This window comes from Anomaloglossus baeobatrachus, chromosome 6 (genome assembly GCF_048569485.1).
Source record: "Anomaloglossus baeobatrachus isolate aAnoBae1 chromosome 6, aAnoBae1.hap1, whole genome shotgun sequence".
Classification (NCBI taxonomy): domain Eukaryota; kingdom Metazoa; phylum Chordata; class Amphibia; order Anura; family Aromobatidae; genus Anomaloglossus; species Anomaloglossus baeobatrachus.
This window is the reverse complement of record NC_134358.1, coordinates 507,220,857-507,237,056: the sequence shown is the minus strand read 5'-3', so window position 1 is coordinate 507,237,056 and position 16,200 is coordinate 507,220,857. Positions and strand designations below refer to the sequence as shown.

Genomic DNA, 16,200 nt, shown 5'->3' with positions numbered 1-16,200 from the left:
CGGCGAATTCTGCAGTGGGTGGAAGCCACAGCATCCACCATCTCCGCAGTTCACAGAGCTCTGGCGGCGGATGCATTAGTACAGGATTGGTCGCAGTTTCAACTACCTTATGTGTTTCCTCCTCTGGCGATGCTACCCAGAGTATTACGCAAGATCAGGTACGACTGCCGCCGCGCCATTCTCGTCGCTCCAGACTGGCCAAGGCGGTCGTGGTACCCGGATGGGTGGCAACTCACGGTGGGTCAACCGTGGGCCCTTCCAGACCGCACAGACTTGCTGTCACAAGGGCCGTTTTTCCATCTGAATTCTGCGGCCCTCAACCTGACTGTGTGGCCATTGAGTCCTGGTTCCTAGCATCGTCAAGGTTATCTCAGGATGTCATTGCCACTATGAGACAAGCCAGGAAACCGACGTCCGCCAAGATCTATTACAGGACTTGGCGGATATTCTTGTCCTGGTGCTCTGTGAATGGGTTTACTCCCTGGCCTTTTGCCTTACCCATTTTTCTTTCCTTCCTTCAATCTGGAATGGACAAAGGTTTGTCACTAAGCTCTCTCAAGGGACAAGTATCGGCGCTCTCAGTATTTTTTCAAAGGCGCCTGGCCAGGCTCCCGCAGGTCCGCACGTTCCTGTAAGGAGTATGCCACATAGTCCCACCTTACAAGTGCCCACCAGAGCCCTGGGACCTTTACAGGGTGCTAACGGCTCTTCAGAAACCACCTTTCGAGCCGCTGCGAGATGTCTCCTTATCACGTCTTTCGCAGAAGGTGGCATTTCTAGTGGCAGTTACATCACTCCGAAGAGTGTCGGATCTTGCAGCGCTGTCATGCAAAGCCCCCTTCCTGGTTTTTCACCAGAATAAGGTGGTTCTGCATCCTGTTCCGGAATTTCTCTCTAAGGTGGTATCTCCTTTTCATCTCAATCAGGATATCACCTTACCTTCTTTTTGTCCTAATCCAATTCACCGATGTGAAAAGGATTTGCACTCATTAGATCTAGTGAGAGCACTCCGGTACTACGTGTCTCGCACAGCGCCCCTGCGCCGTTCAGATGCACTCTTTGTACTTGTCGCCGGTCAGCGTAAGAGTTCGCAGGCTTCCAAGTCAACCTTGGCTCGGTGGATCAAGGAACCGATTCTTGAAGCTTACCGTTCTTCGGGGCTTCCGCTTCCTTCGGGGCTGAAAGCCCATTCTACGAGAGCCGTGGGTGCGTCCTGGGCATTGCGGCACCGGGCGACGGCTCAGAAGGTGTGTCAGGCAGCTACGTGGTCTAGTCTGCACACTTTCACGAAACATTATCAGGTGCATACCTATGCTTCGGCAGATGCCAGTCTAGGTAGGCGAGTCCTTCAGGCGGCGGTTGCCCACCTGTAAGAGGGAGCCGTGTCGGCTCTATTTATCGAGGTATTCTTTTACCCACCCAGGGACTGCTTTTGGACGTCCCAATTGTCTGGGTCTCCCAATGGAGCGACAAAGAAGAAGGGAATTTTGTTTACTTACCGTAAATTCCTTTTCTTCTAGCTCCAATTGGGAGACCCAGCACCCGCCCCTGTTCCCTTCGGGCTTGTTGTTCAATTGTTTCTTTGGTTTCAGTTCTCCGAACATCCTTCGGATTGAATTTACCTTAGACCAATTTATAAGTTTCCTCCTTCCTGCTCTTGCACCAAAACTGAGGAGCCACGGGAGGGTGTATAGGCAGAGGGGAGGGGTTACACTTTTGAGTGTAATACTTTGTGTGGCCTCCGGAGGCAGAAGCTATACACCCAATTGTCTGGGTCTCCCAATTGGAGCTAGAAGAAAAGGAATTTACGGTAAGTAAACAAAATTCCCTTCTTCCTCGTGATGCCATCTAATTTGTGACGTGCATCAGTCCCTCCTGCAGCAAAACAACCACACAACATGATGATGCCACCCCCATGTTTCACAGTTTGGATGGTGTTCTTGCGCATCAAAGCTTCTCCCTTTTGCCTCCAAACGTAACGATTGTCATTATGGCCAAACAGTTCAAGTTTAGTTTCATCAGACCATAGGACATGTCTCCAAAATGCAAGGTTTTGTTTCTGCGCACATTTGCAAACTGTAATCTGGCATTTGTGTTTCTCTTGGAGTAATGGCTTCTTCCTGGCAGAGTGGCCTTTCAGCTCATGTTGATACAATACTCGTTTCACTGTGGATAATGACACAATCTTACCAACTTCCGCCAGCATCTTCACAAAGTCTTTTTCTTTTGTTCTTGGGTTGATATGCACATGTCTGACCAAAGCACATTCATCTGTTACACAGAACCCATCTCCTTCCTGAGCGGTATGTTGGCTGGACATTCCCATCTTGTTTGTACTTGTGTATAATTGCTTACACAGATGAACAAGGCACCTTCAGGTACCTGGAAATTGCACCCAAGGATGAACCAGACTTGTGCAAGTCTACAATTCTCTTATTGAGATCTTGGCTGATTTCTTTTGATTTTCCCATGATGCTACATAAAAAAGCAGTGTGTTTCAGGTGTGCATTAAAATACATCCACATCTGTGTCTCTAATTAATTCAGATATTGCCAATAACCCTATCAGAAGCTTCCAAAGACATGATGACCTCATAGAGGCTGTCCCATATTGTTTAACGGTATAGTACTATTATTGTATGTAAACATCTGACTTTGCAGAAAGTAATAAAAATGCCTTAAAACATTCTCTCTCTCTTTGTCATTATTTTTGACATTTGGCAAATATAGATCATTTTGGTTCCTAATTGACCTAAATCGGGAAAGGTTTATTCTGGTTTCATGTCAGATAGTGATAAAAACCTGCAGATGTGTCTTTATAGTGAGCGGAGGGAAACTTCTTGTTTCAGCTGTGCATGACTCATGTCTGTGATAAATTTACCGTAAAAAAATGGTAACATCACTCCTTATATCATGTAGCTGAAGTACAGCACAGATTCAACTCAACTAAAAAGCTGAGATCCTTTGATCAGGAAGAGAACTGACATTTCATTAGTTTCCCAAATTTTTATGAAAAAATATTCATCGCATAATACAGTGAACCGCTGTTCCCCAATTTATTATATATTTTAGGAATCTGTCCATTTTATACCGACTCCAACTAAGACTCCACCAAAATGGACACAGACTCCGACTCCACAGCCCAGTCCAGCAGGGCAGTTTACTATAACTGTGTATGGATTAATATGGGGCTGTTTGTTACATCAGCCTCCTGTTTGTCAGGATGCTCCACCTGCTTCCATTGCACTACACGCTGGCTGACCATGTTATTAGCATGTACCGTATTTTTCGGACTACAAGACGCACTTTTTTTCCCCAAAATTTTTGGGGAAAGTGGGGGGTGCGTCCTAGTCCGATGGCTGCGGGGAAGGGGGGTGCGGTGGTGGTAGAGAGGGGTCATCAGAGGCAGGAGTAAGCTGTAGCAGCGCCTACCATGACCACGTGGGCCTTCTCATTAGCCTCATTACATATGCACTGCATCCCGACGCCCATCATCTCTCAGCCCTGAAGCCAGCACTGACAGGTGGGTGGGGAGTACGCGCATACTAAACAGCTGACCCGTGTGATCATCCCTGGCTCCTACAGCCTCTAGTGAACATGTGTGGCTATATTCACTGCCCCGTACGTATCATCATCAGCGTCGGGGGCAGTGAATAAGTATACTCACCGGCCACTGATCCCTGCAACATCGCGGTGTCCTCCAATCTGCCGGCCTGCTGATGTGTGTGGAGAGCGCTGTGCACAGTGATGACGTCATCGCTGTGCGCACGGCTCCACACAGGTCAGCAGCACTGCTGCTGGCACAGACAGGAAGATGAGCGATTCTGCGTGGAGTGAGGAAAGGTGAGTATACATGTTTGGTTTTTATGTGTGCTGCAGGATGGGGGTATATAGCAGGATGGGGGTATATAGAAGGATCGCGGTATATAGCAGGATTGGGGGTATATAGCAGGATGGTGGCTATACCAGGATGGGGGACATATATACAAGGATGGGGATAATATACAAGGCAGTGGATCATTATCAGGATGGGGTACCTTTTAGTAGAGAATTTGGGGACATTACCCCCAAAACAGTGTCAGCAGCAGATCCTTGCCCCATAACAGCATGTCATTTCCACATTTTTTGCTTAAAATGTTATTTTCCTCCTCTAAAACCAGGGTGCGTCTTAGGCTACTTTCACACATCCGGCTTGAGCTCTGCGCCTCAATCCGGCTGTGAAGCCTATGCAACGGATGCGGTGAAAACACCGCATCCTTTGCATAAGTTTTTTACATGCGGCCGGTCCGGTTTTTGCCGCTTGCGGCATGCTACTGAGCATGCGCAGTGGCAAAAACCGCATGCGGCGGCCGGATGCGGTTTTTTGCCGCATCGCGCCGCATCCGGCATCCATAGGGATGCATTGGGAAAAGCGCCGGATGCGGCGCGATGCGTTTTTTTTTGCCGGAGCAAAAAACGTGCCAGGGAACGTTCCATCCGGCCGCCGCATCGGCTAAATCTGCCGCATGCGGCAAAAGCCGGACCGAACGCAAGCCCATGCGGCACAATGCGGCACTAATTAAAGTCTATGCAGGAAAAACGCAACCGGCAGCAAAAAAAAACCGGTTGCGGTTTTCCTGCAAAGTGCCGGATTGTGCCGCATTGCAAAAGCCGGATGTGTGAAAGCAGCCTTATGGTCTGAAAAATACGGTATACTGTAGAGAAAAGGGATCGATGTGAATATAGGTTCTCGCACTTGAGTCCTCTGTATTGTCTGATAATTATAATGAGTGTACGTCCTCTTCATGAATAGCGAGCTCTTAACAGAACGTATTCCTTAGTATTCCAAATTTGGAAAATTGAAAATGTAATCCTCACAAATGCCAAGAAGCCTATTCCTACCCTGCTGTGAATTGCATTTTAATTTTTATAAAAATGTGTTAAAATTATATTCAGATGTCAGCCCTTCACCTTTGTGATATCGCATCAGATTTTGAAATGAGTTTTTCATTACCAGGTCGCAGACATCACTCGCTTGTGGCAACTGCATTCATCTCTTCTGAGCTTTGATTACACTTCGGCTGAGAGCAGCGACGTGAAGAATTTGTTACTTCAGTGTTTTAGGAGTATTAACCACATTAGAAGAGAAGAGGTAATCGTGTCTCTATTGCACTAGAATGACGGCTATATATTTTAAAATCATAATAATGTATATGTTTGTTAGAGGGTACCGTCCTGATATTTTTGTTTTTTTATCGTTTACTTTGTTCCTAACGTTTCGCAGATTGGTAGGGGTCTGTATCCTGAGACCCCCCACCTATAGCTTTTTACCAGCTTCATACACTGCACTGTGCTGTCATACAAGAACTCTGCACTTCTGTCTGCTGAGCAGGGTGCTGCAAGTCTGTGTTTTGAGCAATTATGTTGGATTTTGGGATACAGCTCTCCACCAATAGACAGGACATGTTAGGAAGGCAGTAGATCGTAAATAAAAAAAAATATCATTCTATATAGACAGTAATTAAAAACTTCAAACACACAGGCTTTCTTCTATGTACATTTCAATAAGATTTTTAAAGGGGTTTTCAAGGAGCAACATACGTTTCTGCTGTCACTCTTTAGAACTGCAGATTGTCAAAACACCTACAGTACAATATGCACACTGTCACTATTCATCTTGGTTTCTCAATCACTTCATTGGACACGGGGAATCATGGGGTGTGTGCTGCTGGCACTAGGAGGCTAAAGGGTGCTTTACACACTGCGACATCGCTAGCGATCTCATTAGCGATGTGACACGGCAGATCGCATCTGCGATCTGGCGTGAAACATCGCTAACGAGATCTCTAGTGATGTTGCAGCGTGTAAAGCACCCTTAAGTATAGGCAAAAAAATGTTAACTCTTCATCAGGTTACACCCACCAACAGGAAACCAGCTAATCAGTTTTAGCTTAGTGTCAGTAGGAGGCAGACACTGGGCTGTTAACAGAATCGTTTCTACATTTTAGGTTTTTTTTTTTTTTTTTTTAAATGTTTTACCTTTTTATTTGAGATGCAGCTTGTGATCTGGGAAACTGAGTGAAAATTGCACTCTGTCACCCGACTTAGAGTACATTGCTAAAAATGTCACACTTTATCCTCTCTGGTCTATGCAGTAGGACCCTAACTCCCTAATGCATGAAGAGCGTTGGGTCAACCCAGGCTTACTGTACTTGCCATCCATCTCAGGCCCGCTCGTTCACCATAGTGAAGCGCACACTGAGAAAGAAGACACTACCTTATTTCAAAGATTTCTTCCTGGGACTCCTGATGGCCTTCTTCATACCTACAAAGAGGATGTTGGGACCCCATCATCAGGTTTAAGTACTCACCTTCTTAACAGGTTCCTGGCAGATGGGGCTTCTGGATTTTTCGGCCCTCCTTCTCAGGCTCTAGCTCCCAGGCAGTAAGGGCTTCCGTTCTCGGCAACACTCATTCCTTGCCCTACAGACTCCCTTCAAAATTTAGGTCCCAGCTTTCCTTGGCCCTAGTTCGTGTGCCTGGCCACACACCCTCCAGCGTTCTCCCTATTAGTTGTAAGCGGGTTTTTCTCTCACTCTCGGCTGCTTCCCCCCCCCCTTTTCAGCCTGAGTCTTCCTTATTGTCGGCCAATTACAGCTGCACGGGGTTCTCTCTCTTGTCTTTCAGATCTGCCCTTTTTTCTCTTTGGCCCTTCTCAGGACTCATTATTGGTGGCCAATCAATAATAATGCCCTGGAGGTTTTTGGGGTTTTTTTTAGACGTCTTCCAGCTCTCCCCTCTTCCTCCTGGTTGGAGTCATATTGTGAGCTCTCAACCAACAACCTCACTTCTGGACCACAAATTCTTCATCCTTCAACAGCTTTTCACAATTAAGCTCCCTGCATCAGCCTCCAAGATGACCCTTCACGGACTACATCAGGATCGAGTAGTCTCTGCTACGTCAGACGGACAGTGTTCCTTCCTCACAGCCATCTGATTTCACTGGCATCCTTATTTCTCTTTTCACTGTCTCTTGTTCGCTCTCTGCCCGTTCTCCAAATTCCTAACCCTCTTTTTAATTGTGTTTTGGCTCCTGTTTGTATTATAAAATTCATATTTTTTTCTTTTAAAGGTGATCCCTTTGTGTTAGCATATTTTTTTTTTCTCTATATACAATGTACTGTTATGCGTTACGGTTGCTACCCTCTTTGACATAGTTCGCCTACACAATTTGAAAATTGAGTCTCTCTATTTTGTAATTTCCCCCATGGGACCTGAGGAATTTCTTTGCTCAGTGGACATCCAGGATGCCGATCTTAACACTCCCATCGTTCCAGTCCACAAGAATTTTATCTGTTTTGCAGTCCAACAGTACCACTTCCAATTTGTGGCTCTTCCCTTGAGCTGGCCATAGAACCCAGAGTTTATGCAAAAATCATAGTTGCAGTCATGACCTTTTTTCTTGCCAGGGGGACCCTTGTCATGCCCTACCTAGACAACATTCTCAGAAAGGCACCATCCTTTAACATGTGCAATGAGAGTCTCCAAATCATCCTGGATCCCATCTCTGTGGGTCATCAATGAGTCAAAATCTTCTCTGATCCTGGTTCAGCTAATAATCTTTCTATGGATGCTATTCAATACCATCCAAGCAAAAGTCTTTCTCCCTGAAGACAAGATGTTTGGAGAGATTTAGATCTCCATGATGGAGCAAATTCCCTCAGATGCCGCTCCCCATGTGCCCTTCACTTTTGCATGAATGTTTTGGGCAAGATGGTAGTTGCCTTTGAAGTGATCCCCTTTGCAGACCAGACCCCCTCCAGCTTGCCTTCCTATCTCATTGGGACAAGCCAGTTCTGGATTGAGAGATCCTTTTTCCTCCCAAGGATCAAACAGTCTCTGACTTGGTGGCAGCATTCCCTCTCATTCTCTGTGGAAGATTTTTTCCTTCTGATCCATTGGCTGTATTCTAGAATTTCACCATTCTTCGACGTTGAGGGGCTCAAGAGACCTGTCTTCCCAGCAACATCCTTTATCTATGAATCATTCGCTTCTCTCTTCTTCATTGGCAGGATCTCCAATTGAGCTGTCCTGTCTGCATCCAGCCTAACAATATCTCGTCCATGGCGTACATCAACCATCAGAGTGAAATTCAAAGTCCGGTGGTCATGACCGATATCTCCCAGATTCTGTGATGGGCACTGCAAAGTAACTTGGCGATTATAGCTATACACCTTGCTGAACTGGGCAATTGACTTCCTAAACCGTGAAGGAGTTTCCGCAAGGGAATGGTCACTGAATCCCACCATCTTCAATCAAATATGTCAACGATAGGGAACTTATAACATTGTCTGATGGTGTCTAGGATGAACAGAAAATTCCCTCCGTTCAAATCGTCTCACGACCCTCTCGCAGTCAACTCCGACACCCTAAACAAAATAGAAATAGTTCTGGCACACTAGCTTTTCTAGTGTGCCAGAACTATTTCTATTTTGATTGACTCCGACACCCTGGCACGGTCCTGTTTTTTTTCAGCCTTCAGTAGCTCTTCTTCACACTCGATCTCGGATACCCAGACTGATCAAAAAGATCAAAGCGGAAAGCGTGCAGGTTAACCTTGTAGCTCCAGACCGGAACAGAAGATTCTGGTATGCAGAGGTGATCAACCTTTTCAGATGCCCCTTGGAATCTTCTGGGTCATCCAGACCTGCTTTCCCAGTGCTCTCTCTTCCACCAGAATTTTCTGTACCTCAAGTTAACATAATGTTGAAGCTGCAGTGCTAAGAGCCTTGGATTTTTCTTATCAGATAATTCAGACCATGATCACCGGAAGGAAGCCCTCTTCTTCTCATATCGAACATCGTAGTTGAAAGGCCTTCTCTCACTGGTGCAAATCCAGTCAAGTTGCCCCTATGTTTTTCCCTCTTCCTTTCTTCCTGGCCTTTTTACAGTTTGGTCTTAAGTCTGGTTTGTTGTCCCTTAGTTATTTGAGGGGTCAGGTCTCCACACTGTTAATCGTTTTTCATAGGAAACTGGCTTTGTATTCTCAGGTCAATACCTTCCTGCAAGGTGTGTCCCACCCGGTCACTCCCTATCATCCTCCTGTAGTTCCCTGTGACCTCCGCTTGGTTTCAAATGTCCTACAGGGCTCTCCCCTTAAATCCATTTGGGATATTTATTTTCCCTTGAACTTGTGGAAAGCTGTCTCTCTGTTGGCAATTGCTTTCATTAGGCCAGTTTAAGTTTGCAGCCCTGTCCTGTCGTTCCCCCTTTCTTGTCCGTCATCAGGATAAGGTGGCCTTCCATCTTTCCTTCCTAAGGTGGTTTCCACTTTTCATCTTTAATGAGGAGATTGTTCTCCCCTCCTTCATCTTTTCTCATTCACATCTTTGAGTAGTCCCTAAACAAATTGAACATGGCCAGAGCAGTGCGTCTTTATCAGTCAGGGACCGCTTCTTTCAGACTCTCAGATTCCTTGTTCGTGATCCCTGAGGTTCATCATAGGGGTTTTCCCTTATCTAATGCTACCATTTCCTGTTGATTTGCTCTGCCATTTTGGAAGCATACAGTTAGGTCCAGAAATATTTGGACAGTGACACAAGTTTTGTTATTTTAGCTGTTTACAAAAACATGTTCAGAAATACAATTATATATATAATATGGGCTGAAAGTGCACACTCCCAGCTGCAATATGAGAGTTTTCACATCCAAATCGGAGAAAGGGTTTAGGAATCATAGCTCTGTAATGCATAGCCTCCTCTTTTTCAAGGGACCAAAAGTAATTGGACAAGGGACTCTAAGGGCTGCAATTAACTCTGAAGGCGTCTCCCTCGTTAACCTGTAATCAATGAAGTAGTTAAAAGGTCTGGGGTTGATTACAGGTGTGTGGTTTTGCATTTGGAAGCTGTTGCTGTGACCAGACAACATGCGGTCTAAGGAACTCTCAATTGAGGTGAAGCAGAACATCCTGAGGCTGAAAAAAAAGAAAAAATCCATCAGAGAGATAGCAGACATGCTTGGAGTAGCAAAATCAACAGTCGGCTACATTCTGAGAAAAAAGGAATTGACTGGTTAGCTTGGGAACTCAAAAAGGCCTGGGCGTCCACGGATGACAACAGTGGTGGATGATCGCCGCATACTTTCTTTGGTGAAGAAGAACCCGTTCACAACATCAACTGAAGTCCAGAACACTCTCAGTGAAGTAGGTGTATCTGTCTCTAAGTCAACAGTAAAGAGAAGACTCCATGAAAGTAAATACAAAGGGTTCACATCTAGATGCAAACCATTCATCAATTCCAAAAATAGACAGGCCAGAGTTAAATTTGCTGAAAAACACCTCATGAAGCCAGCTCAGTTCTGGAAAAGTATTCTATGGACAGATGAGACAAAGATCAACCTGTACCAGAATGATGGGAAGAAAAAAGTTTGGAGAAGAAAGGGAACGGCACATAATCCAAGGCACACCACATCCTCTGTAAAACATGGTGGAGGCAACGTGATGGCATGGGCATGCATGGCTTTCAATGGCACTGGGTCACTTGTGTTTATTGATGACATAACAGCAGACAAGAGTAGCCGGATGAATTCTGAAGTGTACCGGGATATACTTTCAGCCCAGATTCAGCCAAATGCCGCAAAGTTGATCGGACGGCGCTTCATAGTACAGATGGACAATGACCCCAAGCATACAGCCAAAGCTACCCAGGAGTTCATGAGTGCAAAAAAGTGGAACATTCTGCAATGGCCAAGTCAATCACCAGATCTTAACCCAATTGAGCATGCATTTCACTTGCTCAAATCCAGACTTAAGACGGAAAGACCCACAAACAAGTAAGACCTGAAGGCTGTGGCTGTAAAGGCCTGGCAAAGCATTAAGAAGGAGGAAACCCAGCGTTTGGTGATGTCCATGGGTTCCAGACTTAAGGCAGTGATTGCCTCCAAAGGATTCGCAACAAAATATTGAAAATAAAAATATTTTGTTTGGGTTTGGTTTATTTGTCCAATTACTTTTGACCTCCTAAAATGTGGAGTGTTTGTAAAGAAATGTGTACAATTCCTACAATTTCTATCAGATATTTTTGTTCATACCTTCAAATTAAACGTTACAATCTGCACTTGAATTCTGTTGTAGAGGTTTCATTTCAAATCCAATGTGGTGGCATGCAGAGCCCAACTCGCGAAAATTGTGTCACTGTCCAAATATTTCTGGACCTAACTGTATTGGGCAAAAGACAGAGCGCCTGCACAAAGGGTTGCAGCTCTCTCCACCCCTTTGGGCCACTTGGACCTCTGCTTTGCAGCTATGCAAGGCTGCTACTTGATTCTCTCTGCATACTTTTTCCAAGTTGTGCAGGGTGCACACCTATGCCTCGGCAGATGCGAGCCTGGGCAGAAACGTTTTTTTGAAAGTTGCAGTAGCTCGGGTGCCAACGAAAAGATTTGCTTCTGCGTTCTTATTTCCGGATTTAATTTTTTCCCCTCCCTTGGGACTGCTTTGAGACGTCCCATGGCTTTCTGTGTCCCCATTGAAGCAATAGAGAAAAGAAGATTTTGGGTACTCACCGTAAAATTTTTCTTGGAACCTTTAACTGCTCTTTTGGGCCATTCTGTGTTTTTTTTTTTTTATTGTTTGTTCTACTTCGTTCTCACTAACCGATTTAACTTGGTTCCAGTTGATGAGTGTAACCTGCTGAGGAGTTAAATTTTTTCCTAGTGGCAGCAGAATATACACATGGTTTCCGATGTTCCCCAATGTCCGCACCAAGAAAGAGATTTTACGGGGAGTACCCAAAATCTTCTTTTCCAGCTCAACCAGACAGTTATGTAACTGCAAGTATTTACATGTGATCAGGTGCTGTCTAGCTACTCATCTGCTTTTCTCAATGCTGTATTGAGAAAAGGAAATGAGAAGCTGTGATCACTTGTTTGAGCCGGAAACAAAGTGGAATTTTCTTTGTCGCTCCTAATTGGGAGACCCAGACAATTGTTTTTTTGCTTTAGTTTTTAATTGGGTGTATAGCTATGCCTCCGGAGGCCACACAAAGTATTACACTAAAAGTGTAAAGCCCCTCCCCTTCAGCCTATACACCCCCCGTACTGCTACGGGCTCATCAGTTTTTATGCTTTGTGCGAAGGAGGTCAGACATCCACGCATAGCTCCACAGCTTAGTCAGCAGCAGCTGCTGACTATGTCGGATGGAAGAAAAGAGGGCCCATAACAGGGCCCCCAGCATGCTCCCTTCTCACCCCACTCTTGTCGGAGGTGTTGTTAAGGTTGAGGTATCCATTGCGGGTACGGAGGCTGGAGCCCACATGCTGCTTTCCTTCCCCCATCCCTCAATTAGGGCTCTGGGTGAAGTGGGATCCTTTCGGTCTCCAGGCACAGGAGACCGTGCTCCATCCACAGCTCCTCAGGACCATGCTGGATAGGAGCCGAGTATCGTTCAGGGACATGGCCCTGCTACTTTGAGGTACTCTGTGTCCCCGTGGGGACCGCGCACAGCAACACTCCAGCATTGCTGGGTGTGCTAGTGCACCGGGGACAGCAGCGCTGGCTGCATTTGTGCCACTATACACTTCAGCGTCGCTGAGTGTATTTGTGTAGGGGGACTGCCGCGCTGACCGCCGCTGCCATGGTTATCACTGCGGCGCGGCTGGGACTGTTAGTGCGCCGGGGACTTCCGCGCCGACCGCGCTTATACGGCGGCCGCGCTTATAACTATAGTCCCCGGCTTCTGCGGCCTTGTCTCATTCTTTTCCCGCCCCCAGCCCTGCCAGTCAGGGGAAGGGCGGGACGCTGTACAGGTCGGCAGCACTGAGGGCTGGAGCATGCTTTGCATACTCCACCCCCCTCACTCTGCACAGTGGGGCACCAGTTCCCGCACTTTTCTGGGTCACGCCCACGGCTCCCTCCTCTCCCCAGGACGCTGGCAGCCATTCCTCTCAGCTCTGCTAACGCTGGAGAGGAGAGACAAGCTCAGGGAGACCCAGGCAGGAATTCTGGTGCCCACACAAACGCTTTGCGCAGGCGGTAAGCAGCACCTGTGGTGCTGGCCCCACTAGTGCAGAAGTGTATTTATAGTTTATATGATTATAGTCTATACTTTACACTGTATGGTGCACTGTTGATTTGTGGCTATTTTCCCTCCTGTATTGCTCAGGAAGACAACAGCATGTCGTCCACAAATAGCAAGGGTGCCATGGCACAGACTTACTATGCTGCCTGTGCAGCATGTACGGCTATACTGCCGGCAGGTTCCACTGACCCTCATTGTGTGCAATGCTCAGCCCCTGTGGCACTTTCTCAGCCGGAGCCTCTGCTAGGGGTGGCCCAGGGAGAACCACCTGTTAACACTGTCCAGGTGACAGGGACGGAGTTTACAGTTTTTACTGAAAGACTTTCTGAGACTATGGCTAAGATATTAGAAGCCTTGCAGTCCAGGCCGGCATCTCAAGCCAGGGGCACTGTGGTATCATTGTCCCCTGGTTCCCCTCAGTTGGAACAACAATGTCTTCCCGGGGTGTCTCATGGATCCCAGGGTGAGGTCTCTGACACGGACCGCAGCCCCAGACCGACTAAGCGGGCTCGCTATGATATCCCCTCGACATCATCACAATGTTCAGGGTCTCAGCGAGAGGACTCTCTGTATGATGAAGCGGAGGTAGCTGATCAGGATTCTGATCCTGAAGCCGCTCTCAACCTTGATACTCCTGATGGGGACGCCATAGTGAATGATCTTATTGCGTCCATCAATGAAATGTTGAATATTTCTCCCTCAGCTCCCCCAGTGGAGGAGTCAGCTTCTCAGCAGGAGAAATTCCGTTTCAGGTTTCCCACGCGTACAAAGAGTATGTTTCTGGACCACTCTGACTTCAGAGAGGCAGTCCAGAAACACCGAGCTTATCCAGATAAGCGTTTTTCCAAGCGCCTTAAGGATACACGTTACCCTTTTCCCCCTGACGTGGTCAAGGGCTGGACTCAGTGTCCCAAGGTGGATCCTCCAATCTCCAGACTGGCGGCTAGATCCATAGTTGCAGTGGAAGATGGAGCTTCACTCAAGGATGCCACTGACAGACAGATGGAGCTCTGGTTGAAATCCATCTATGAAGCTATCGGCGCGTCTTTTGCTCCAGCATTCGCAGCCGTATGGGCACTCCAAGCTATCTCAGCTGGTCAGGCGCAAATTGACGCACTCACGTACGTCTGCGCCGCAGGTGGCGTCCATAACCTCTCAAACGTCGGCATTTGCGTCCTACGCTATTAATGCTGTCCTGGACTCTGCGACCCGTACGGCGGTTGCAGCCGCCAATTCGGTGGTAATACGCAGGGCCTTGTGGCTGCGGGAATGGAAGGCAGATTCGGCTTCCAAAAAGTGCTTAACTGGATTGCCATTTTCTGGCGACCGTTTGTTTGGTGAGAGATTGGATGAAATCATCAAACAATCCAAGGGAAAGGAAACATCCTTACCCCAGGCCAAACCAAAAACACCCCAACAGAGGAAGGGACAGTCGAGGTTTCGGTCCTTTCGGGGTGCGGGCAGGTCACAATTCTCCTCGTCCAAAAGGCCTCAGAAGGATCAGAGGAATGCCGACGCATGGCGGTCTAAATCACGCCCTAAAAAGACCGCCGGAGGTGCCGCTACCAAGGCGGCTTCATCATGACTTACGGCCTCCTCACACCGCATCCTCGGTCGGTGGCAGGCTCTCCCGCTTTTGCGACACCTGGCTGCCACAAGTAAAAGACCGTTGGGTGAGAGACATTTTGGCTCACGGTTACAGGATAGAGTTCAGCTTTCGTCCTCCGACTCGATTCTTCAGAACTCTCCGCCTCCCGAGCGAGCCGAGGCTCTTCTGCAGGCGGTGGGCATTCTGAAGGCAGAAGGAGTGGTGGTCCCGGTTCCTCTTCAGCAACAGGGTCACGGTTTCTACTCCAACCTGTTTGTGGTTCCAAAGAAGGACGGGTCCTTCCGTCCTGTTTTGGACCTAAAACTGCTCAACAAACACGTAAGGACCAGGCGGTTCCGGATGGAATCCCTCCGCTCCGTCATCGCCTCAATGTCCCAAGGAGATTTCCTAGCATCGATCGATATCAAGGATGCTTATCTCCACGTACAATTGCTCCAGAGCATCAGAGCTTCTTGCGCTCCGCCATAGGAGACGAACACCTTCAGTTCGCGGCACTGCCGTTTGGCCTGGCGACAGCCCCAAGGGTTTTCACCAAGGTCATGGCTACAGTAGTTGCGGTCCTCCACTCTCAGGGTCACTCAGTGATACCTTACTTAGACGATCTGCTGGTCAATGCACCCTCTCAAGAGGCATGCCAACACAGCCTCAACGTTACTCTGGAGATTCTCCAGAGTTTCGGGTGGATCATCAATTTTCCAAAGTCAAATCTGACACCGGTCTAATCACTGACATATCTTGGCATGGAGTTTCATACTCTTCCAGCGATAGTGAAGCTTCCGCTGGACAAACAGCGTTCACTACACACAGGGGTACAATCTCTCCTTCAAGGTCGGTCACACCCCTTGAGGCACCTCATGCACTTCCTGGGGAAGATGGTGGCAGCAATGGAAGCAGTCCCTTTCGCGCAGTTTCACCTGCGTCCTCTTCAATGGGACATCCTACGCAAGTGGGACAGGAGGCCGACGTCCCTAGACAGGAACGTCTCCCTCTCTCAAGCAACCAAAGCTTCCCTTCGGTGGTGGCTTCTTCCCACCTCATTATCGAAAGGGAAATCCTTCCTACCCCCATCCTGGGCGGTGGTCACGACGGACGCGAGCCTGTCAGGGTGGGGAGCAGTTTTTCTCCACCACAGGGCTCAGGGTACGTGGACTCAGCAAGAGTCCTCACTTCAGATCAATGTTCTGGAGATCAGGGCAGTGTATCTTGCCCTAAAAAGCGTTCCAGCAGTGGCTGGAAGGCAAGCAGATCCGAATTCAGTCGGACAACTCCACAGCGGTGGCTTACATCAACCACCAAGGTGGGACACGCAGTCGGCAAGCCTTCCAGGAAGTCCGGAGGATTCTGCTGTGGGTGGAAGCCACAGCATCCACCATATCCGCAGTTCACATCCCGGGCGTAGAAAACTGGGAAGCAGACTTTCTCAGTCGCCAGGGCATGGACGCAGGGGAATGGTCCCTTCACCCGGACGTGTTTCAGGAGATCTGTTGCCGCTGGGGGATGCCGGACGTCGACCTAATGGCGTCACGGCACAACAACA

General features: G+C 47.7%; 1 protein-coding gene across 2 annotated transcripts in view; it reads left to right on the top strand.

Annotated features, from left to right (window-relative positions):
* The window catches only part of NCAPG2 (non-SMC condensin II complex subunit G2), a 265,879-nt gene that overhangs the window by 94,677 nt on the left and 155,002 nt on the right, over positions 1 to 16,200 (top strand). For both annotated transcript variants that reach the window (XM_075315453.1, XM_075315452.1), the window contains exon 6: positions 4,996 to 5,130. In XM_075315453.1, the coding sequence (XP_075171568.1) occupies positions 4,996 to 5,130 (135 nt within the window). The remainder of the gene's footprint in view (positions 1 to 4,995; positions 5,131 to 16,200) is intronic.